The sequence below is a fragment of the Leptinotarsa decemlineata genome, unplaced genomic scaffold (genome assembly GCF_025532065.1).
Source record: "Leptinotarsa decemlineata unplaced genomic scaffold, Ldec_3_MD MMD2_tig00026282_RagTag_RagTag, whole genome shotgun sequence".
Classification (NCBI taxonomy): Eukaryota; Metazoa; Arthropoda; class Insecta; order Coleoptera; family Chrysomelidae; genus Leptinotarsa; species Leptinotarsa decemlineata.
In genome coordinates, this window is record NW_027412668.1 from 22406987 (window position 1) to 22433690 (window position 26704).

General features: G+C 32.3%; 1 protein-coding gene across 13 annotated transcripts; it reads left to right on the forward strand.

Moving 5' to 3' along the window:
- The first annotated feature begins 471 nt into the window (after window positions 1-471).
- LOC111503565 (uncharacterized) lies at window positions 472-23967 on the forward strand. Of its 13 annotated transcripts, none has more exons than XM_074180078.1 (14): window positions 472-582; window positions 999-1075; window positions 1142-1386; window positions 1786-1948; window positions 4057-4266; window positions 9886-10422; window positions 10482-10596; window positions 15466-15601; window positions 16470-17469; window positions 18660-18805; window positions 20945-21149; window positions 21424-21662; window positions 23394-23574; window positions 23681-23967. In XM_074180078.1, exons 2-14 carry the CDS (start codon window positions 1002-1004, stop codon window positions 23904-23906), a joined length of 3477 nt encoding a protein of 1158 aa, XP_074036179.1. In that variant the 5' UTR covers window positions 472-582; window positions 999-1001; the 3' UTR covers window positions 23907-23967. The 13 variants fall into 13 exon arrangements, with proteins under 13 accessions (XP_074036179.1, XP_074036183.1, XP_074036184.1 ...); XM_074180082.1 differs by having other exon boundaries at window positions 1804-1948; XM_074180079.1 differs by lacking the exon at window positions 472-582 and adding an exon at window positions 874-943.
- Window positions 23968-26704: the final 2737 nt, after the last annotated feature.

Here is a 26704-nt window from a genome sequence, read left to right on the forward strand (position 1 = left end):
TGATAAAAATTACTAAACATATTCAATCCAGTATTTATATATTTGTCTAATTAATAATGTCATATGTACAGCCTCAAAATATTATTGGCTTGATTTATTTATTAGTTTCATAAGTAATATTCTTGTCAGCTGAAATATATTTTCAATTACATCAAATAAATTGACATAATTAATAAGAATAAAACTGTAAATACTATTTTTTGTGTTTTCAGATAGTAAACAAATGCTGATACCTAACCTCTCAATCAGCTCACTTTTTTTCCTTTTTCGGACGCCCATGACGTTTTAACCACCTTTTTAATTGTTCACAATTATGAGCTTCAACTGAATTATAAACAAGTGAAGCACCATCAATGGTTTTTTCCAATAATTTATTTGTTTGTAGAGATAATATTCCTTGCCCAGCCATTGTTGATTAAAACAGTACGAATGTTTTGAATTACCGCCATTTCAATATGACAGCTACGCTTGCGCTCATCTTACGATAAAAAGGCCTATTGGAAAGTTCATCGTTCAGCAGATCTGACGATCTGACATCTACCAGACATATAATTAATATTGTTATGGTTTCATGTGCTTCGAGTGAGTGAAAATAATTTATTTTACCTACTCAACAGTTTCTCATATCTATAATAAAAGCACTAAAAATCAATACTCTCCAAAATTCACATTCAACTGACTCAAAACAATAACTAAACAACTAAAAAAACGACGGACATATCAACATTTTGGTGCTGATATTCTGTGGTTTTGGCATTACTTCAATCATTCTATGTTTTACGTGTTGCATACTTTCATTATAAAAACGTTGAGATTTTGATTTATTTATACTACTGTTAGTTTTCTTCAATTTCCTAATCTTTTTGATTGTGTCGATTTTTTTTAATTATTACTTTGTACGGATTGTTTGGGTAACGGAGTTTTGAATAAACGTTCTTTTCAAGTAGTTTAGACTATTTTGATTAACTCTTCAATATTTTCTTTCCTGATTTCTTTAGGTAATGACGATTTCATGTGCTGCTTTCAACTGTACAGTTAGGTACAAAGAAAAGAAAAGTGGTGTATCATTTCATAGGTGAGATGAACTTCCAAGATTTCATATAAGGAGAACCACTAATCAATTAATTTGTTATATTTTCAGATTCCCAAAAGACAAAACTATTAGAAGAAAGTGGGTAGCTGCTTTAAGAAGAAAAAATTACATACCATCAAATTATGCTACCGTTTGTAGCAATCACTTTAGAGATGAAGACTATTATTTAAGTGGTAAAGGAACCAAACTTTTGAAAAAAGGAGTAGTTCCATCAGTTTTCAATTTTCACGAGGATTCCGAACATCTGAAATGTGGCCCAAAAAAAATATTAGCAAGCAATTTTATTTTCAAAGGTGAGTTCATCATTAAATTTACAATAATTTCTAATAAGACTGGTAGAATAGTTTTACTCTCATGTTTTGTCATTAATAATTGGATAGAATTGGCCAATACTTGATAAAAATCCATATTAAAAAACTAATCAATATAGTTTATTGCATTATTTTCAAGCATAAACTGTTTGAGGAAGCTATTGTATAGCGAAACACGGTGTCACGGTTTTTTGTAAAATCCTTTATAGTGAAAATTATACAATAAACTGTATTGATTAGTTTTTTTATGTCATTACCATAACAGCTTCAATGGATCTCCTTGAAGAGTAGATTGAAACTATTTCTATCATTTCATGATTATATTACATATAAAAAAAAAAACAAATTCTTCTAAGGATAGAGCTTTCAAAATAAAAATAGTTTGGGTCATTGTTATAGAAAATACTCCCTGTTCTTCTCAAGCAGTATATATTAATAAGGAACTACAAGGAGTCAATGTTTCCAATATACCAACAGAAGTTCCAAAAGGATCCACTGTATTTGAAAGGGATTGTACTCCAAACAAATTCATTATCAGGAAGAGGTATGACCAATTCATGATTATGTGGTTGATATTCATACTATAAAAAGGTTTAGTAGGTATGGTGAATTATATAATACTTTCCAGAATGATTGTAATTGAATAACTGTTTTTTATAACTGAAACTTTGTGAATTTTGTCATGTTTCAGAAGGCATCATCAATGAATTGAATAGTGTTGAGTCACTTAATGTACATCTTACCTCACTGTTGAAATTATCACTTCAGATAGACATATACTTTATTGTCCAAGAAAATACAATCTTATTGACAAAGCTTGTTGAAAAAATCAGGTATATATATATATATATATATATATATATATATATATATATATATATATATATATATATATATATATATATATATATATATTTATATATAGCACTTCAAAGAATAAAAGAAAAGAAACAATTCAAAAACACAAATATACAGAAACACAATTTGAGCAAAACTAAGTTCACATATTTAATAGATAAAATGTAACAACAGAAAATAAAATTTAACAAAATGTAGACAAAATAGAGGAATGTTAATGTTATGTCTACAAAATACTTTTTGAATGAAAATTCCAAAATAGAATTATGTTTACAAGTGATATATTTCATTTATATAGGCAAAAACTATGGTAAATATGACTGAAATGATTTATTGTGCTTTATTTCAGTATTGTTTGATTAGGCACGACTACCCAGTATGCAACCCATATTACTGGTGACGTATCACGTTCTTTTGTGCAATGACGTCATTTCCAAAACTTTGCGAAATGTATATGGACATGACGTAACACTCGTTTTAACCAATAATAGGTTCGTTCCAACCTTGAGTCACAAACAGATTTCCAACTGTTTGTAAATCGTTGTCAACGCGCATGTCTGGTAAATATTGGTTTCTGATTAATTTGAAATTTCTGATTGGAACAGCTGATAGTTCAACTGAAGTTTGGCATGGAATTTCAACATAACCTTTAAAAATAATTTGGGAAAGAAAGTTTTTGGCTTTCTACTACTCCATCTTGATACAAAAAAGGGGATGAGGGAATCTTCCAAAGAAAGGAAGGAAGCAATCAATTTGAAAATAAGTACTTCTATACATGGATGTGTAGATCATGCAAAGAAGTAACTTTCAGACACAAACTGAAAGAATGTCCTCCTGAAACGGCTACTTTCATATAAACATTGAATTACATGAAAGAAAAAAAATCTTTCGAAACAAATACTTCTATATGAACACTGAATTATACAGAAGATACTTTTCTCTACTCAGTTTGTATTTCAAACATTCCACAACGAATGTCACTCCTAAAAATATAACCCCTTCGATTCTTTAATAATAAATCTAATCAAGTGTATTTCTGGAGAGTAAAAGAAGGATGCAGTATTTTATATCTCTATTCTATTCACTAATCAACATGGAACTGGGAGGTCACCGCAATAATTTGTGTAATTAAAGATGTTCATATTTTAGGTTCACTTAAAGAATTCCTAATTTTTCCTGCGCCAGCAAATACATAATTCATTTTATAACAATTTTTGCAGGTAATGTTGTTTGTAAGTTGCATGAACATAAAACAGAAATAGTAATACGGAATACGCATGCGTCAGATTGATCGTTAGAAGGTAATCCTCAAACCATTCTGATAGATTTCGAACAGGTTTGAATCTTGGATGGAACAGAAAACTGATAGTTTACTAATGGTTGGAAACTCATGTTGGAACACAATCACATTACTGCGCAGAATCCTGACTGTCAGAAACTGTTTCTGACGCTGGTTGGAACGAACCTAATATTATATTTTTATTTGTGTTAGTTTATTTCATTTTTCATTTCTATATACATATTGAATGTAATAAAAAAAATTAGGAAAACATCTCAAATTATTATAATCCGTTCCGTTAATATGGTGAAAGGTTGTGAGGTTTGTGGTGTAATAAAATCTTCAAACTCCAAACAATCTTTCCATAGGTAGGTAAACAAACAATATTAATTTATTAAAGATTGGTTCTGAGAAAATAAGAACTGATAAAATGGCAAAAGTTGCAGCCTCCTATTTCTCACTATGTTATTTTTCTGTTTTGAAATTATGCACTAAATATCCCTTATAATTTTTAGGTTTCCATCAAATTTGAACATCGCCCAGTTATGGTGTGAATCCCTTCAACTGGAAGTGGACAATTTGAGAAAATGCCTAATCTGTTCAGATCATTTTTCACCTGACGATGTTTATAAATTAGGTTCTAAAAATTTTATCAGAAAAGGTGCTATCCCATGTTTGAGGGTTCAGGATCCAGTACCTTCTGCAAATGGAAAGGTGATGAAAAGGTAATTTTCATTTGGTATTGTTAATATGTGAAAGTGGATATGAAAACAGTGAAAACATATTGTGCTGTGGAAAACTTTTAATTTCACTAAAATAATTTTTTAGGTTATGTTCTAGTTGCCATTATTATTCTCTGGAGTTTCAGTTATTATTCAATTGAAGCTTTGATAGAACCACAGACCTGATATTATGGACTGACATACACTTGCTGATATTGATGTAATACGTGATCCACCCTTGCTGACGTTTTATTTGTTGTTGATGTGGTTTCAGAACCAAGTTATAGATTATTATAATCTGATTTTGTGGTAGTGCTAATAGTTTGATAGTGTTAATAGTGTGATAGTGCTAATGTTTTCGTTCAAGAGAATGATGCCATCTGGAACTGGATGTGATCTTACAATTAGTATTGTGTTAGTAACAAGTAACTTGGTGGGTTCATTGGAAAAAGTGATATATAAACATTTTCAATTCTGAGAAATAAGAATCCTTTTATATATGGTGAATATATCATTTCCATAGTTTCCCTTATCTAGCCATCATTGTAGAATAATAATTTCTCGAAGCTTCTGTTGTACCATGTGAGAGGCTATTTCCAGAAACTGGAAGGATCTTATCAAACTAAAGAAATTATTGAAGTAGTAACAGGGTCAAGAAAATACTATTTGACAATTAGGTATAATAAGGACTACTAGATATTTCTGTTACAAGTTATCTAAATGATAGCTCTAAGAGTTTTGGTGGTAGGTACACAGCCTCGCACCTGTGAAGAATTTTATTTAGACTTCAAAAACGCTGACCATCCTAGCTTAAATGATTATTTTGGTGGATAACATTATTCGAATTGCAGGATTTTGACCAAGCAATCAGTTTGCCTAACAGTTCTTCTCTCAGGTCACTGTCATTCGAATCATCATATGCAGAGACTCAGACTGTTGGAAGACACTGTGTGTCGCCACTGTTTGGAAAATGATGAAACAGCAGAGCACATAATTTGTGCCTGCTCCGCTGGGGACTGAACCAGGTTTTCTGAGTTTGGCAGAGCTGTACTCTTAACATCTGATCTGAAAGACCATTCACCATACAAACTAATCGGCTTCGTCAAGAAGCTGTGTTCATTTTGTCGAGTGTGAAAGGTATGAGCCACAATAAATCCTTGCGGGTTGCGGTGGGGGCCGAATAGACCCACTCACTTTTGACCTAACCTAACCTATACTCTCAGTGATTCCCAAACTTGAATTGTTACTAACACCCATACTTACTTGGCATTGATCAGCAACATGGTTTCACAGCTGGGAGATGTACAGTTACCAACCTCCTAGTGTATCAAACTGAAATAATCAAAAGTTTCGAATCAGGCCTACAAATTGATAATCTATTCTAATTTTAGTAAAGCGTTTTGATCATCTTAATCATAATCTATTGGTGCAGAAGTTGTTTTCTTAGATTTTCCCAATTTTATTACTCATTGCATAGGCGATTTGCTCAAGAACAGGTCACAGTCAAAATAAAAAAAAATTGAAAAGGAGCGAATCTTGGTATCTTCTGAAATGCCACAGGGCTCTCATTTGGGACCTCTGCTGTTTACCCTATTCATAAATGATGTTGCCAATATTCATTACTGTAAATTCTTGCTGTATTGCTGTAATTTGCCTATTGAATGTATTGAAGATGGTCGTAAGTTACAGGATGATATCAATTCTCTATATGTTTGGTCTGAAAACAATGGGATGTCGTTAAGTCAAGGGAAATACGTATGTATAATGTTTACTAGAATAAATAACAAAATCGATTTCAACTATGTTCTTGACAATGTCAATCTAAAACGGCTCAATGAAATAGGAGATTTGATTATAATCTTTGATGTGAACCTTTCATTCATCACCCACATCAACACCACCATCAATAAAGCTCTTAAACTTCTTGGTTTTGTCTTCCGAAATTGCAAGGATCTAACAGTGGATGCCACCAGAATTGTTTTCCTAGTCTATACGAGATCTATTTTGGAGTATGCGTCACCAGTCTGATCTCCTCATTATACTGTACATATAAATAGTATTGAAGCAGTGCAAATTAGATTCCTCGGAATTGTTTCCTTCAAATCTGGCCTCACAGATAGAGAATATGATTATTTGTATATACTTGATATTGTGAATCTACACACCCTTTCTTTTCGTAAAACGAATAACGATATCATTACCTTATTCAAAATTAATTGTAATGATCTATTACATGAAGTCTCATTCCGAGTACATGATCATTCAACTAGGAACAATGATCTTTTTGCTGCCCCTAATCACTATACTAACTATGAATACTTCTCACCCATGTCATGGTTTATTTGAGAAGCCAACCGTTTTAACTGTGACATTAGGAATTTCAATACTTTTGGAAAACAGTGTGGCAACACTGTAGCAACAGTTTAGCAAATATACACATAATAAATGTATATTACACATGATAAATGTATATATTTTACATCGCCATTATGAAATAATAAAATTTTCCATGAAGAAGTGTTATTTTTTAATATTATTTTACTTGAATAGTTTTTACATCAGAACAATTACATATGTTCCTCTATATTTCAGAATTATTCATTTGAATGCATTTTATTTTGAAACACACATTTTTATTATTTTGATATAGTATTCAGTCGTATCTCAATCTGAACTCACTCATATTGACAAGCTCCGCCTAGTCACAGGTGGTACATCTCTGCTAGGCTGTTTTTCAAAAAGTATGGAAATGGCAGTCTATAATCAAATAATATCATACCTAACTAAACATAATTTATTAACCCCACGACAGTTCGGACTCTGACCTGGCTATTCTGTCGAAACAGCCTCAGCAGATCTTGTACAATATATACAAGATAGCATCAATGAAAATATGCTTCTGGTTGGACTATTCTTTGATCTGTCTCGTGCATTTGACACATCTACAAATAAAACTGAAAGTTCTAGGCATCCGAGGTCCAATTCAAAAATGGATCAAGTCATATATGTCTGGTAAATCTATATATTATATTATTACTCTTTATTAGCAAATAATGCTCTTCATAGTACAGTCAGTCACTTATAAAATACAAAACAAAAAAAAATATAAAAAAAGAAACAAGTCCCATTTTGAAAACAAGAAACTAAAAAAAGAAGACGAATTATTGATGACTATTACTTGAAATATAGTCACTACATTTTCTTTTGAATGAATTTAATGAATCACAGCTTTTTATATGACTTGGCAAATTATTAAATGCAGTCAGACCAGAACTATAAAACGAGTCACAACCTATATGTTCTCTGTTGATATACAAATTTCCTATTCTATTTCTAGCGGAGTGTGTATGAATACTACTTGTGTAGGTTAACTAATCACTCAGATAATTTGGCAACATATTGTGTTCAATTTTAAACATAAATATTAGCATATTCAGTGTTATCCTTTGTTTAGCAGACATAAGAGACAGTGTTTCCAACATGTATTCCACAGATATGCGTTTATTACAACTTAATATTGCCCTCATGGATCTGTTTTGTAGCTTCTGTAGTCTGTTTAGATTTTCATTGCTCACAAAATAGAGTAATGTACTGCAATAGTCATAGTGGGGTGATATTATTGATTTATGAATTGTTAATTTTGCTGTTCACTTATTTTATTTTTCAGTCTATATAAAAGATGAATTTTTGTTGCTATTTTCTTCTGAATATAACTACAGTGCGCATTTAGGTTCAATTCTTGATCTAATACCACTCCCAGATATTTAAAAGTTGTTACCCTTTCAATGATGACATTATCAATATAAAGATTCAATGACAGCTTATTATCTTGCAGTTGTCTTAAACAATATTTGCTACCTATTAACATGCATTTTGTTTTATTAACATTTAACTTGAGGCCGTTGTCACATAACCATTCGTTTATATTTGATAGTTCCTCATTCAAACATTCTGAGATTTCATTAGTTGTCCCAGAACAGTACAACATAGTGTCGTGCAGGTTGAGAAGAAGTTCTCCAAAAATTTTGATATGAAGATTGGCACACCCCAAGGTGGGGTTCTTGGGCCACTGCTATTTCTGCTGTATGTCAACAACCTTCCTTAGTAAAGGACATACTCTCGTATATGCAGACGACACAACAATTGTTGTTACAGCTGAAACTATCAATCAGGTACAGGCTAAAATAGATACTGTAATAAAAGAATAATTTACATACTGGTGTGAAGTAAATCACCTCATCAATAATGCAAAGAAAATGGTCTCCATTGTATTCACTAGTACCTTAAAGCACAGTAATAAATTATCAATAAATGTTGGTAACACAGAAGTTCACAACTCAGAATCAACGAGATTTCCAGCCCTCGAACTAGACCAAAAACTTTCTTTCAATAGACAAGTAGATTCTGTGTAAAAAACTCAACAAGCTGTACTTTGCATTTATTACTCTGAAATCGAGTTTTCATAGGCACCACTTAGTAAAACTATATTATTCTTAATATGCAGTATCATTAGTAGTAACATCATTGTGCGGGGAAGAGCTACAGACACATGCAGAATTTTCGTATCACAAAAAAAATTCATAAGGTCAATATATGATTTGGACTATAGAGAAACGTGCAGAAACACGTTCATTGAAAACAATATCCTAACACTAACATCTATCTATCTCTACAAATTATTAATATATACCCATCAGAATGCTAAAAATATGAACAGAAACTACCATGAATGTGATACCAGACAGAAGAATGACTTCCATTTGCACCACTTGCAAAGAAAGCAACATATAAAGAGCCCTTTATATGCTGGATCACATTTGTTCAATCTTTTACCTGAAGACTTGAAACTCATTACCAATATGAAACATTTCAAACTATCTTTGAAAACGTTTCTCATCCGCTATGCCTTTTATTCATTAGACGAGTATAAACAACTTAGCGACTAGGCAGTTATGTTTCAATGTATTTTAACATGTGTTTATTTTCAAATATTTTATTTTATTCTTATTATTCTTAATTAATTTGTAATGACTAGGATGTTTGTGATGTTTTTTTTTCCTAATGTTTATATCCAATGAGAATTTTTTCTCTATGTACTGTGACTTATCTCATGTTGTTAAGCAACCATAAGAAATTAAATAAATATCTATCTGAATCTATATATCTACCCTAGCTAACTAATCACTTTGAACGGGAGTAACAGAGTTGCTTGGTTATCTAATGATAAAGGTATGCGACGTGACAATTATTATGAAATACTGCTGAAAAATCGTGGTATAAAAGTACGGGCCCATCATTACCTGCGGATCATACAAACTGAAGCACAGCACTAAAGAATGTGCCTCAGTGGTCTATGATATGTTTATAATGAAATGAACCACATTACATTTTTTTTAACTATTTCTTTGTTAAAAACTTTTATTTGCTGCATTTGTCATAATAGATTATGTTTGTAGATAATTTCGATAATAAATTTGTTGTTTTTCGAAACATTACTCTGTTTAGTCAGTGATACATATTGCGATAAAAATAGCATTCAAAAGTACATACATATACAAATAAGGAAGAGTGGTATTAGCTTTGGTTGCATAAAAATGAAAATAATAAGTTTCATATTTTCAGGTCTATGGATTCGAAGCCTTTAGACCAAACCAAATTAATTCATGATGTAGAAGAGAGTCAACAGCAGTTTGTCAAATCAAGTTCTGCAAACCCTAGACTCATTCATGTTTTACCAACACAAGATCCACGAAGTGCAAAACTATTGGAAGAATCTTCAGATGCACTGGTGTCCTCACAAGGTGCCCATCAGACTTTTGTCATTCCTTCAACTGCAGACAATTCTGTGACGACTCCTATCATCATTATTCCACAGGTTTCAGGAGCTATTTCCAGTGATACATTGGTGCTACCACAAAATTTTGGAAAAAATAATTTAATATTGACTCCGCTGAGTTCGGTTGCTTCAAATTCAAATCAACAAGCAAGTATTCAGCAATTTGGAATTGGTACCACCTCTCAACTTGTTAAATTAGCATCTGCTACCACTACACCAGTTCGGTATGTTGATACAAGCATGCTGGGTCAACTTGATAATTCATATACCGATAGTGTTAGTAATAATATTTCAGAGAAGACCAATAAAGGAATGGAAATGAGGTTACTTCAACAATTGCAGCTCTTATCCTAAAAATTATTGTATTTTTATTTTACTTTAGGTGTCGCACATGCTTGCATCCTGTCCCGAATCATCTAGAACAAGCTTCCATGTCAATGACCTGCTTTGAAGGGAAATCTGTTAAAGAAAGTTTAGTGCAGCTTTTACCTAAGATGGTAAGAAACTATTCTAATATGTCTGTGTCAGACAGCTTATTTAGACAATTAACTAAGAGAGATTGTTGATTTGCAATAAACAAAGCTTTCAGCTGTCTCTCATAAATTTTTAACTTTTTCAAAGGTGTTGAGGTTTATTAGAAATGAAGATTTTTTATGAAGATGTAAAAGTTTACAGGAAAATCATCAAGACGCTCTGAGATCGTTGTTTGTACGAAATACAGTCCTGGGAAGTTTATTCTACAGGTACCTTGATTCTTAAATAGAAGAGTGTTTTGTTCGAGGTATATTGACTTGAACCTCAAAGCGATAATAAGCTAACTTTAAATAAATTTATAACAAAAACAAGCTTCTATTAACATGCTCTAAAAAGAAAAAAATAAATTTTAAATTGAATGAAACTCAATTTTAAATTGAATGAAACTCATCAATTTATTCCATTACATAATGTATATAATATAAAAACGTGTCCCAAGATTTACCTATTTCTTAAAAAAATTATAATTTTTATCACATAAGACCATTGTACACTGTTTTTGGTAGTCCGATATATTAAATTTAGAGTAATGTCATATTATTTTTCATATTCATTGTGGACTCGCCAGAATATGCAACAAAAATTACTAAACATTTAAAGAGTCCAAAAGATACGCAAGAGATGACTCTTAAATTTACAAAAACAGAAGTTACCCGAATTTTAAAAAATGAGATTACAATAACTATCAGAATCTGGCATAACTTTCCTTACGTCACCATGAATGCCATAACTTGACTGCAGTTCTTTCCCCTGGAGTGGAAGGTCACAAATTGTAATGCTGATGAAGCCAGAGAAACAAACTGAAGAAACAAAACCGTATAGGCCCATAAGTCTGTTACCTATTCCATCCAAAATGTATGAATATCTAGTGCTGCAATTATTCTCAAAGGGAAGGAGGTAATTCCTGATTACCAGTTTGGATTTGGCAGTAAGCATGCCACTATCGACCAAGTGCACAGATTAACAAAACATATCATGGAATCACTAGAAGGTAAATCTTACTGGGACAGTACATTCTTGGACATATCCCAAGCATTTGACCGCTTGTGGCACAAGGGATTGTTATTTAAATTGAAAAAGTGGCTGTCAGGTCACCTTTGCGGAATATTAAAATTATAGTTGTAAATCATACCCGAAAGAAAATAACTCCGGCCGCCATTGGTAACCATAAACCAAACGAGACGTAGCTGAGAGCGCGTGAATGTACGATGATTCCCCGCCACTCTAGAAGCAGCAAGAATAATGCTACCGAACTTCGGTGAAATTTCTACAGCATTCGATTACGATATTCAAAGGCTAGCCACGAGGTTATCGGCACAGTCAAGTGGACGTTACAGTGCGATACACGAAGTGATTTAGTAAGGCGATAGACATTCAAATAATAGTTGAAGTTTTAGTTGAAGTGTTTGTTGTATTTAAAGTGAAATAAAGTTAAGTTTGATTATTCAGTGTAGTCAATTATTGGTCAACCCACGGGAAAAACGTAACATTATTTCTCCAGCAGCGCCATGTTATAGTACAACAAGGGGAAGTCTGATCTCTGCCCTATAAAAGCAGAAGTTCCGAAGGGCAACGTACTAGGTCCCATACTCTACTTACTCTTCACTGCGGATCTGCCGATATCTGAATCTTTAATTACTGGAATATTTGCTGACGATACCGCTATACTAGCTACACAAAGCGACCCAAAAATAGTTTCACAAATACTCCAAAAAGGGCTAAATGACATATCCCACTGGCTCAAAAAGTGGCGGACTAAAGCAAAATCAGTCGATGTAACATTGACCTTAAGAAAAAACTCTTGTCCTCCAGTAACACTTAACAAAATTGCAATTCCACAGTCAGATTATGTGAGATACCTTGGATTGCACTCGGACAAAAGACTTACCTGGCAAAAACATATTTTCACTAAGAGAAACCAGCTTGGTATTCAAACGCGAAAATTTTACTGGCTCATTGTACGAAAGTTTGAAGTGTCTCTCGAAAATAATTTACTTCTGTACAAGGCATCAAGGCAATACCAAAACCCTTTTGGACATATGGAATCCAACTGTGGGGTTCTGCATCCCTTTCAGACATAGAAATCATACAAAGGTCTACCCATGCCCACTGTGAAACAGGAAATTATATTTCCCTTACCTGAACCTATAAAGAGCGCATTGAACGACACCTAAATACTCTGTCCCGGCCACTTATGGCAAACCCCAACAAAGCGCGACGTTTGAAGCATTAAATACCTCATGTTTTATTATAATCACAGTAAACACAGCTACTGTTTTAACAATGAGGATGTGACACATCCCACATACTACTGAATGTCCCACAAAGGAGACATATTGTAGTAAATAAAGAAAAAATAATGAATTATATTTTCAGAATTTCAAACTCACTTGCCAAATGTATGAAAAGTTTTCTAAATTTTGAAATGGACCTGCCCACCAGATGGGGAATATATAGGTTGTGAGAATTCTGAAGTGTCTTTCTATATTTGAAAAGTCCCCAACTTTCTATGTTCCAGAACAGGGTTGCTTCTGATGATCTTGACTTCAATCAGATGGCTTCTTTCTTGTTATAGTTGAAATTTAGGAGCTTCATTGCATGTTTGAAGACAAGATTCCAATATTTTAAGTCTGATTTGATATGTGATGGAATTAACCGATACTTGATGAATATCCATATTCAAGTAACACTTTATTGTGATAAATTTATGGATGTAGCCGTTACTATGTGGTAGGAGAACATCATGAAAAGTGAGAGATAAAACTTCCTATAAGTTTCGTCCTATAAGGACATTTTCAAACGTATACAACAAACTCATTATTGTATATGTTTGAAAATGTCTTCATAGGACGAAACTGCAGTAACGTTAGTTACAAATACAAGTGGTAAAAAACATAGGTCGTTTTATTTCAATAAATTGATGGATGTAGCCGTTACTACGTGGTAGGAGATCATGAAAAATGAGAAATGGAAATTTCTGTTTTTTATCACTTCTATGTGTAACTAAGGTTATTGCAGTTTCGTCCTATAAGGATACATTAATGTATAAATTTGAAAATGTCCTTATAGGACGAAATTGCAGTAACTTAATCACAAATAAAAGTGGTATAAAAATAGAAATTTTCATTTCTCATGAAGTTTTATTTCTCATTTTTCTTTATTGTTATATTCTCACTGAACAGTGTTCATAGGATGAACATGTCTGATGAAGTTATTGTATAGTGAAACACTTTTTGTAGTTTTCTAAACTGTTCAGTGAAAATCTCACAATTAATTAGTCTACCAACTAGGAGGTCACAACGCATTGCTGCCAATCACCTCTGCCCGTCGTAGTTATGGGCAAAACGTTTGGAGTTAATCTCTCCATTCGACCACTTCTACCCAGCCTGGATAACCATATCTAGAATTTCACTTTCAGCCATGAAAGTTTGAAACTTGAATTAAGGGTTACTTGAATATGATCTAATTTGAGCTCTATAAAACTTTTCAGTTCAAAATGGTATTCCAAGCTCTTGAGAAGCAAACCTTTGTTATTTCATCAAAGTAATTGTGCCAAAACAAACACCTTGACCCTCTGCCAATTCAGCTGATTTTTGGGTATCCAAATGGAAAGAAGAAACACATTTGTTGTCTTGGTGAATGTTACAAGTTTGGACTCCCATTGTCTATAAAGTTGTTAGCAGATTTGATTTCTATGGAAGAACAAATAAAATAAAAATGAATGAAATGTTAAAAATTATAGAAAATTCTGAGGATAATCGAACATTAATATTTAGTTGAGTTAGTTACAACGGAAATAATGTCAAAGAAAGGGAAAAAATGAATACCAATGAAAAGCACAAATGTAAGAATGCTAATTTGTACAGAAAAAAAAAGTTGTTATCTGAAATGAAAATGAATTAATGAATAGGCTAAACAATAAATAAAATGTCAATTATAAAGAAAAATAAAATGAAATTAATAAAATCAAACGAATTTATCAAGATAAATGATGAAAAAAAAAGTGCAAAATATGAAAGTTATCCAGGTAATTGAGTATTTATATGTCACTTGGGCGTTTTCAGCTCTTCACAATTTCCCCTCTCAGCTCCTCTGAAGTTCCTTCCTTTGGGTGATCTGGGCTGTGGACCTCTTGGTATTTTGTTGATGAGTTCATATATGCTTTACTATTACCGATTTGTTGGTTTCTCCTTGCTGTACAAAAATTTCAATGGCACTTAGGTTTTTAGATAAACGAAAACTTAATCTTTTTCAAAAGGTTCTTATTATTTTTTATGATATGAAGGGATTTATGATCACTCAAAATTTTTGTCATATACACTCTTATTTACACAGTTTAATGTGTTCAGATCACTTGGGAATTTATGTTTTTTATTGAATACCTATTTTCATCGAAAATTAATCCATTTTCTATATCAGCAATGTAGCCAATAAGTAGAAGGTACATCTTATATTTGAGAACGTAAAGTGTATTTGTAAAGTGTATTTGTAGACAGGTTGGTTGGGTAACGGGATCCATTTTTTCTTAAAAAAACAATTGTTTTTTTGCCAACGGTTTTCTTGCCAGGGCTCAAAAAGTAGTTTCTTCGAGCCCTGAAGAAGAATTTAATGAAACTCGAAACGTTGGCAAGAAAACAATTGTTAAAAAAAAATGATCATGTTACCCAACCAACGTTTCTTCAGAAAAATTATTGGATCACTAAAATAGTAAAGTCTATCTTTAAGTACTTTTTTCTCTGAATACCTATAAATTTTAACAGAGTCTAGTATATGGAGAAGTATTTTTGCACACAGAATTTACTTTTTGTCTTGATGAATATATTTTTTTTCAGACTTCTTCCCTTGTTGATGACCATTTTGTTTGTGCCAATTGTTTTATATCATTGAGAAATGCTTTGGGATTTGTGAAGAAATGTTTAGAAACTGAAAGTGTGATAGCAGAGGAATTGAAAATTAATTCTGGAAACGGTGAGTTCCAATGCCTGTTTTAATGTTATCAAAAAATATACATTGTTTTCATATAAATACTGTTGTTTGCCTCAAAATAGAGTAGTTGATTATTATTTCATTTATTTTCATAGGAAATATATTCCTTGTAACTTTTGTTAATTTCAAGTCAAAAAATCTATAATTGTCTGAAAGTTTAAATTGATTTTGGAAGTACATTCATGCTCATGAACTATGCACCATCGAATTATTTGTATACACAATGTGTGCAATAGAATTCAGACCATAAACTGATAACTTTAAAAATTTTACTCAAAAATAGTGAGAATTGGACTTGATGTTATATAAACATTTTTTTAAACGACCTGAGATTAAATTATGACTTATAAAATAACGTGCATATATTTTTTTGATAAATTTTGTATAATACAATAATTTTTAGTGATACCTATTCAACAGCCTTCAAGATTGAAATCATCAAGACGATATTCAATAAAAACCATCATCCTACATACTTCCATGTCACTTTAATTATTTTACTCATTTCTCTTGCTAGTGCTGAGAGCCTCTTTGCAACTGCTCATAATTTGTACAGCAATGGAAGGATCTCTAATAGTCTTTTTCTCTGTCAAGTCTAGTATGACGATTCTTTGAATTCACCCATGAACAATATATTAAGGTTTTTGGTATTGAGGTAATAGGTTTTTGTTTCATAAATAACTCATTATTATTCGAAGTATAGATGTACCAAAAATGAAATTAATGTAATAATAAAAGATCAGTAAAAAAGACAAAAACACACATGTAATTTTGAAAATAATGAAATGTTTCAAAAATGTGATGAAATTGAGTTTGTATTGAACATGCCTGATTTCTTCTAATTTTTCAGATTCTTTGGAAAAGGATGTGAAGCAGCAATTCACAAATACTGAACTACTTCTATCTGATACAACAGTTAATGAAAGAAATGAATTTCAAGACAACGAATATGAAATTGAAGAAGATATTAATTTTGATGAAGATATTAGCTTTGATGAAAAAGAGGAAGATGATGATGATGATGACCATGAAGAAGAAGACTCGTCATTTGAGTGTGATATTGATGTGGAGGAGCATGATTATGTTTTGAATGGTATTACTAATTTGATAAAGGCAAATGAAGGAAATAAATACAAAAAATTCGACAAAAAACAATCAGATCTCTGCAACAATGTAATAAAGCATTTGAAGTTTTTACCTTTGGAATATGCTAAAGTTGGTGACCATGATAGAATTGTATCTATTCCAAATTTGGAACCCGAATTTGTGTACAGTCTGCAAAAGAATAAAATCAACTTTTTACAGAATTGTGCCAAATTCGATGAGAATGTATTCAAAAACAAACGTGTGCTTTTGATTGGCAGCCACACGAAAATAAAGTGCCTCTTGTGTGAAGAACATTTCAATACAGAAGAAGAAATGCGAGTCCATATATCAGATGTTCATGGATTTACCCGAGCTTTTATTTTGGACACTCATTATTATCAGTACTTGCCTGGCTCTTCTATTTATTGTGAAGCATGCGGAAAAAACTGCAGGACAGTAGCAAGTAAAAAAGTTCATTTGAAGAATTGTTATGTACTTCCTTGTCCATACTGCGATAAAATGTTTGCTCCATTTCAAATGCGGAAACATACTTTAGAACAACATAATGATCCAAAACCCTTCAAATGTTTTTACTGCAAACAAGAGAAAAACAGCTTCATGAGTTTCAAGTCTCATTTATGTGAAATTCTTAATTGCGAAACATGTGGTAAAGATTTCGAAAATAAGAATAGTTTGAGAATTCACAAGAAAAAATGTTGTCCAGAAGATGTTACCACCAAAAGATGTAGTGAGTGTAAATTGAGGTAGGACTTTTTTTAATACACTTTCAAGAAATCATATTTCCAACAATGCACTAAGTATTGAATTTTGAACTTCATTTCTGTCCAATTGCAAAACGTATTTTTCAACTGCAAAACATATTTTTCAAATGCAAAAAGCATATTTTCCCTAAACATGTCTATGTAGATTTTGATAAAATTTTTAGGCAGTAATGGATGAAGTCTGTAATAACTATATAACTGTAGTGCAGATACATATTTTTCACATTTCACAGTTATAACTGTAAATAACTCAAAATTTAACTGACAGTTCTTGTTTGTCTTCGAAAAACACATACCCAGTGATTGAAAGCATCTAACAGGAGGTGAAATAACTACAAAATAAGTCTATGATCAATTCAAACATTCAGATATGATGAATCAATATTTACGAATATGGTAAATGATTATTTCAATAAAAATATGCAAGACTAGTTGTTGCCCGCGTAGAATTTGGTTTGTCAAATTAGATTTTGTGACAGACCATTTTAAAACATAGTTACAATCTTCAAAGTATTACTGATAGATTAACAAGAATTTTCTGAAACAGATATCAAATTTGAATGATGTCAGTGTTTTCATATTTTCTTACTCCTCAAAATATCAAAAACAGCTAAAGCTTGTACAAATAGTAGAAGTGTAAAATGTTTCCAAGTGTCTCAAACAAATTATTCATCAAGTAGATTATACAATAGTTAAAAAGCGTTCATAAACCAATAGCTGGTATTGGACCTGAGTATTAGGTTAAACTTCCACAATATTGAAGTCAGTAATTTTTAGTTTGTATTCATAAGTAGGCGAATTTAGTAGCCCATTTTTTTAAACAATAATAGTCTTGATTTTTTATCCAAGCCACCATTACAGGTTATGTTAGGTAAAGTCATATCCTAAACTAGAAAAAAATATATTTATATTTTTTTTAACGCAATCAGTAAATGGTTGGAAAAAATATGTATTGTTTTGATATTGAAGTCAAAAAATATGTTTCCATATATTTCTCTATTATGAGTTTTCAGGAAGTGAATTCCATTAAAAAGAATACATTTTTGTTCAAAACTTGTTTTTAGATTGAGGGATATTGAGTGGAAAAAGTATCATTTCTATCTTTTGATACTATCTCAAATGGTGGAAAAGTTTATATTTCAATTCTTTTTGTTAATTTAATTTCCTTGCAGGTTCAGCTTGAGTTCTTTTCAAAGCCACGTGAAAACTCATGAATTTCCATGCTCAATTTGTGGAAAAATAATGCCCAATAGAAGGGTACTGTATAAGCATGAATACCATCATAGCGTGAAAAAAGGTTCACTGTGTCCTTTCTGTGGTAAGTGTTAGAATTTAAAAAGAGAGTAGATTAGAAAAATGTCTAGAAAATTTTTCAGTTTTTTAAAGGATTGAATTAGTATTTAGCAGTACTGTGGAATGTTGAAAAACTTAGATGAATGTTCAAATTTCGCGGGCTACGATTTTTCATTTTTTTATGTTGGAACATCCATCTAGAACATATGTCTACAGTTTCAGCTATTTAGAATGTTTAATTTGTTGGTAATAGTCATAAAAGTTAGAAGTGTTTTGCGTGTTCAGCGCTTCTCTGCTATCAAAAAAAAATTGATCAAAGAATTTGCATAAAATTTAGAGTAAAAAATGAAAGAGCTTAAAATACTTGAAATGTTGACAGTGGTAGGTATACGGTGATTGTACTCTGGGTCAGAAAAATGTTAACGGGTGGTACACGCTTTTCACAGAAGGTCGAGAAGATTTGAATGAGGATGCCCCAGCATATCAACTACCGATGAAAATGATGAGAAAGTGAAAAAAAATTGCCATTGAGAACTGTCAAATTGCTATCAGAGAAGTTGCTGAGGATGTTGGCATGTCTGGCAGCAAAGTTCATTAAAAAATTGCTGAATTTTTATCGAAAAAAACCGTCGCAGTGTTGCCATTATTATCTGTTTCACCGTTATGAAGTAGTTCATATGACTCATTCAACATTGAACTGTATTTTCATAATGAGCTACATTCGTACTGTCTCTGCACTCATTAAGTTTGAGTCCTTTCGTAATCAGCTACATTCGTACTGTCTCTGCACTCATTACGTTTGAGTCCAGGTTTGCCACACATATAACATTTGCAGGGAAATTTTGATACATATTGTACTCGACCTCTCCTATTTGACGTAAATTGTCCTCTTCCTCTACCATTTGTCCCTGCTTTTTCCACGAAAAGAACCTCTGTAGCTACTGATAAAAAAGCAACCTATTTGATTGTTTTCTTGTCGTATTTCTTCCTGCAGTAACTTGCTTTTAACAAATTACAGTAACATTTTTGGGATTTGTATTAAACATTAAATCAGTTGAAGTTGTTAATGCTCGATAACTGTCTGGCATTGCTGCTAGCAATTGACATATTATTTTGGATTCTTTTAAATTACCTCCACTAGTTTTCAGATCTAGGACAGTTTTTTCAAAATCTCCAATTGAATTACTTAAGCGGCATTCGTTATATTTCATATTTCTTAGTTTCTTTGGTAGATCAACTTGGATTGACAATTCCTTACGTGTATACGTATTTTACAATGCTCATACATTTTTTAACTGTTTTCTTGTTCTTCACTGTTTCAAAGATATCATCAGTTAGCCACTGTACTATAATGTTCCTAGACTTTGCATCTTTCTTTCCAAATTGTACCAGTTTCTCTTGGTCCCCTGTGTATTCAGTGTCAGTGTCTCCATGCTTTTTCTATTTCGAGGTACTTCCAGAGATGAATGTCTCCAATGCCTTTGTGCCAAATAACTTCCAGTTAATTCCACTCAGATATATCAAGATCTGAGCCCAAAACCTCTTAAAAACAAAGTTTTTGCATTCCACTTTTACTTCATATAATACTGATTACTTAATATTTCATAGATATTTATTCAAGTAATATTCTTCTACCATATTACATTTCACTTAACAACGACATACATATCATAGAACAACAACACTGACAATTGATATAGAATTGTACTCTAACAAAATGAACTCTTACTAATAATTTTTTTTGTTACTAATTAGTTTTCGACCATCTGAAAAAAAATTGTTAGGACTTGTTGAGCTTTTATACGAATATATATTATTAATTCTGTTGAAATCTCTTATGTAAACAGATTTGGCCACTCTGTATGTCATTATCACTGCACCATTGCAGATTGCAGAATTTAAAACTATAGATAACTTGAATGAAAGCGGTTATATATAAAGTCAGTATATACAAATGTTATTTTGATTATATTTGCCAATTCAGTTTTCTCGAGTTCTTTCCAAAGTCATGTCAAAACTCATGAACTTCCACGTTCATTTTGAGGAAAAATAATGCCCCAATAGAACTATCATGTATATACGAATATAATCTGGTTCATCTCAATGCATTGTTTTTCAATACTTGATCACACTTTTAGTATTAGTAATGACTGTTTTTTTTTAGGCAAACTTGTCTCATATTTACCCAAACATATAAAAATGCATAAAGATGAGCAGCTACAAGGTTTCACGTGCTCTCTGTGTTCCAAGACATTTATAAGCAAGTCTAATCTTAATAGACATGTAAAACTGTATCATATGACCACCAGAATTGTTTGTGAAAAGTGTGGCAAAATATTCTCCGAATATTATTTAGAAAATCATTATAAGTAAGTACTGATTATCTTCAACACCAATTTATATTTTTCAAATCTTTTAATAGTCTTAGAATGTATTTTTTTCTTCTGTGGGAGTATCAACCTACAGAATTCTCTTAGCCCTGCGAGGGCCAAAATCGGGATGGGTCATGAAAATTTGAGCTTTTCTTGAATTTATGCACAATTTAACTGACTCTTAACGTTTATGAGGTCCTCATACAGAGATTCTAATTCGAATGGTCCTGTAAATGTTTACTATTTATTAACCACTAACATTTTTTTTCAGATCAGAACATCCAAATGAAAAAGTATTCAAATGCGCAAAATGTGAATCTAGTTTCACAATGATAGCTTATCTCAAGCAGCATGCTAAATCTCATGCCATTGAGGTGAAGAAAGAACATGACATGAATAAAAAAAATGAAAAGCCAAAACGGAACAGAGAATTTCGGTCGAAAGAGAGAAGAGTATATCGTCATACAGACCTTTTCAAGAAAGTTAAATCGAAAATGAAAGGACTTGATGGTTAGTATGTTAAAAAAAGCAAAGTTTGTTAAATACTGGACGACACCAGGGTTCTATAATTCGAGAGTCTAACCATATTCTGAAACATTCAAATATTTGTTGTTGCATTCATCTATTGTGAAATGAGTGTATAGAACATTTAAACAAAGACAATTCTACTCCAAGTATATAGAATATTTCTGTAGGAGGGTAGTCCCTTATGACCAGTTAAGACACAAATGTTGAAAAACTTTTTGTGAGAGCAGCAAGCGAGAAACGTATACTCTTATCACACCATATTTTTAATATTTCAATTGTTATTACTGTATAATCGTCAGGGAGAGTTAGAAAATGTTCATGAGATTATTATATATGATTAATAGTCTAAAAATGTTTTACAGTGTCAGTGAGAATGATCTCAATACAGAGTGTTTTCTAACTACGGTACGGATTTTGAACCACATCAACTTCTTACACCCCGACCTGAAGTTCACAATGGAACTTGAAAATAATAACCCACTCCTTCCTGGACGTTCTCATCACAAAGTCCAATAATTCCTTCTCACACACAGTCTACCGAAAACCTACCCATACTATCCGCTATCTCAATGCCAAGTCCCATCATCATCCTGCCCAGCTGAATTCCGTTCTGAATTCCCTCTTACATCGTTCTATAAGATTCACTGACAACCACAATAGACCCAGGGAACTATACGAACTCATAGCCGCCCTTCACCAATTCGACTATTGCGTCTCCCAAATACAAAGATCCATCCAACGACAGCAAACACAAACCTCACCCCACGAGTCACTGACAAAGTGAGCCGAATTCTGAGGAAACATAACGTAAAGACAGTATTCACAACCAACAACCAAATCTCCACTATGTTAAGAACACCCAAGGACACGATACCCAATGAAGCCATGAAATACCATGCTCAAACTGCCCCAGAACTTACATCGGTCAGACCAATAGAAGAATTTCCAACAGAGCCTATGAACATGAGCTAGCTGTTCGCAAATCAGATCCAGCATCATCTCTCTTCAAACACCACCAGGAAAAAGGTCACACAATAAGCTTCGAAAACACCACGACCATTGCTACCGAAAAAAATCTTCAGGCCACGATAATTCGGGAAGCAATCGAAATTGAAAAACGCCCCAACTGCCTTAACAACCCTCGGGAACTCTGACGTTCACTGATATGACAACACTATCACTGGCAGCTGGTCTCCAAAGCGGGTATTCATGATATTCACTGAACCTAATAATTTCAATCTAATTTTTAGGGTTAAATAAGCGTTTCATTACTTCAAATAATCTTAGCGAATTTCAACCAAATCTGTCTAAGGATATTTATGATATTTTATAAATACTGTTTTTTTTTTAACTTCAACGCGTTGTATCTCAGAAAAGAAGCAACTTCGGACTGAAGAATCCCTTTTTTCATAAAATGCAGTTATTACTTGATACAATCTATACCAGGGTCTTTTTTAAATATTTCACATTCAGGAATATACGACATTTCTCAGGAAAGCCCAACTAATACGTTAATCTATTAACGACATGGCAATAATGATTGATTTTTCAATTCAATTTCAAATGAATCCATTTCAGTAAAATTATTATTCTTAATACTCAGACAAGGACATCTTCATGAGAAAATAGTACATGACATAAAAATTTAAAGTTATAGAAAAAATCTCAACCCCTGCACAACCAAAACTAAAATTGTGGATAATTTTTTTATAGCACCAATAACATGCAAACATTGTTTGAAGACACTGAAAGACTTATATCAATATAGGAATCATCTTGAAACACATGTGGCTTTGTATCGCTTCAAATGCAGATTTTGTGAAATGACCTATTCTTCAGCTAGAAATAAAGATAGACATGAAAAATTACACGAGGATCCAAACTATAAGTTCAGGTATGTTTTTGCTATTTTGAAACCTATTCTAATTCACCTCGCAAGTCCTTTCAGTTTTATTCATGATTACAAATCAGAACGTCTGCAAATTTTCAAATTGTTTTAGATGTGGTGAATGTTGGAAAGTGATGAAGAGTCAAGAGGAATTAGATGATCATATGGAACATCATACTTCGAAACCAAAGAGGTATCAATGTGGTGATTGCTTTGAGTTATTTAGTCGGGAATATCAGCTTAGGTCTCATATAGTAAATAAGCATACTGTAGAAGGCGAAGTCGAGGAAGCCAAGGAAGATGTAATCATAGATGCCTTGATGGATTTTGCTGTGTGAATCAATCATTCATCTGTTGTAAAATTTATTCGTCTACATTCAATAAATTAATTTTCTGTAAGTCCTGTTTTCATTTTCATACCGTTTGGTATAATAACACTTAGAGTGGGAGAATGGAGAAAATAACTAGTACTTATAAAAAATAATACAATACAGTTATTTATTGTTACTTATTATTACTTATACACTCACAAGCAAGTAGAAACATTTTGTAATATAAAAATATCTATGCCTAAATCAGAGCTACCTGTAATTCAACAACAAATTTTATAAACAGGATTCAGGTTTACCAATGGGCTCAGCCCTTAGTCCACTTTTAGCAGACATATTTATGAACATCTTGGACACTATAGTAAATTCCGACCTGGGTAAAAAACATATTCATTTTTGGTACAGATATGTAGACGATATTCTCGCCTGTTTCAGAGGTACTATACGACAGCTCCAATTTATGACATTCATTGATAATCTCAATAGTAACATTCAGTTCACACTCGAAACAGATATAGAGAAACAGATAAATTTCTTAGACCTGACCATTACACACAATCAGAATAAATTTGAGTTCAATGTTGTCAGAAAACCTAGCTATACAGACATTACCATCCCCAGCGATTCTTTCCAGACAGTCATAAATTAGCAGCCTACAATTCAAGGTTGTACAGAGCATTCTCACTGCCTTTGTCTGCTAATAATCTAGCTAGGGAAATTTATATAATTACACAGATAGGTCATAATAATTGTTTCAATGCAGATACTATCCAGAAGTTAGTCAAAAAACAAAGCCGTAAATTCACTTACATATTAATATTCCCTCAGGTCAAACGACCAGAAATCAAGAAATGGGTAACTCTAACATATTTTGGAAAAAGAAGAGCGATAATTGCGGGTTTCTTCAGAAAAAACAATGTGGAAGTGGCATTCAGACCACATGCCAGGTTATCTGATTTCCTTTTCAATGCGAAAGATAAGGTGGATAAGTTGGAGAAATCTGGAGTTTATAAGCTTAAGTATCCGGAGTGTAATAGTGTTTATGTGGGACAATGTGATCGAAATTTCCAAAAACGGTATGCTGAACATGAAAGGTCCTTCAGACTAGGAAAAAATGATTCGACGTTTTCAAACCATTCCTTGGTATGCAACCACAAGGTCCTGAATCTAAACAATATGGAAATTTTGCACTATGTAAGGAAGGGTTACAAACTCAATAATTTAGAATCCTTGGAAAATCACAAGCATAAACATTGCGGGTGCAACCTGTTAAATGATCAAATCGATTTAGTTTACTCACCGGTTTTCAAATTAGCACATCCGCATTGTAAATTCAGGTACTCAATCAAGCCAAGTACCTCTATTATTACCTGAAGGAGTGCTGTATAAGGGCATGATAAACCATTGTTAGTTTAATGTATCAGTTTGAAAATGTCCTTATAGGACGACACTGCAGTAACGTTACTTACAAATAAAAGTGGTAAAAAACATAGAAAGTTTCAATTGCCTTTTCTTCACCATGTATAGATATTTTAAATTTTTTTCAAATTGATATTTTCAGTTGGTAGGCAAAATGTATGAATACGACAGGTTACGGACCAGATTTTTCTATACCCTTTATTACACTCTACAAGATTTTCTATTGATTTGGCTTTATTTTTCAGATGTTGGAAGGTATATATATATATATATATATATATATATATATATATATATATATATATATATATACACCCATAAACTGTAAGACATATTGAGCTCTCCGCAAAAATGCCATTCAAAAAATAAATCTACATTTATATTAGTTTTACAAATAAATAGAATTCAATCAATTTAGAATCAATAGCTAGAACACGTACATAACACAAACACAGTAACAATGAGAACTTCAAAAGCTTTCCATACTTCAGTCTTTACATATTTTTGACAGATATCAGTTACAAAAAGTTATTGAAATCATCCAATTTCTTGAAAAATGTTTTAATTGTATTGCCCATTCACATTACATAGAAATTTTCACATTTCTTTTGGGGTAAATGAAATATTATTATATATTTTATGAATATCACTGGAGTTTTTCCAACACCAAACCGTTATTTTAACACCCCGACACGTGTTTCGATCACCATGTGATCATCTTCAAGAGAAAGATCAAAACTAATCATACACACTTATTTCAAGGACGTAGCCAGAAAATAATTTCGGGGGGGAGTTTGGATTAGTGGAACAGTAGAAAAACATGAAATATAAAATTAAACAAAAGAAAGAAAATGGTGTTACGTGATCATATATATTTATTAGAAAACCATTAAAGAAATATTAACATTTTATACAAAATCAAATTTAGTTTTCTAGCTTTCTTTGCAGCGAACAAATCAATTACCTCCTCGGTGTCGATGTCAATTCTACGGTGAATTGACATTAACGCCAAACCATTTAGTCGTTCCTGGCTTGTGGAGTTTCTTAAATAAGTTTTGAGTCGTTTCATGGAAGAGAAAGTCCTCTCGGGGGTTCATGTGGAAACAGGCAGTGTCGTCAAGATCTTTAAAAGTTTGTGAATGTTTGGAAATAAGGACTGGTTGCATTCTCCGAGAGCTTCTATAGCACATGTTGGTCGATCTAGTTCAGATTCTTCCAGTCATTTTATCCGCCACATGTCTGATTCAGCATTCACAAAGTTCCATTCTAAATATTTTTTATAGAACTCAAAGGAATATTCTTGATATTCATTATTGATTTGTTCTTTGCACAGAAGGAATCAAAAAGTTGAGAGATGATGATAATTAATGTGGCTTTATGATTTTGGA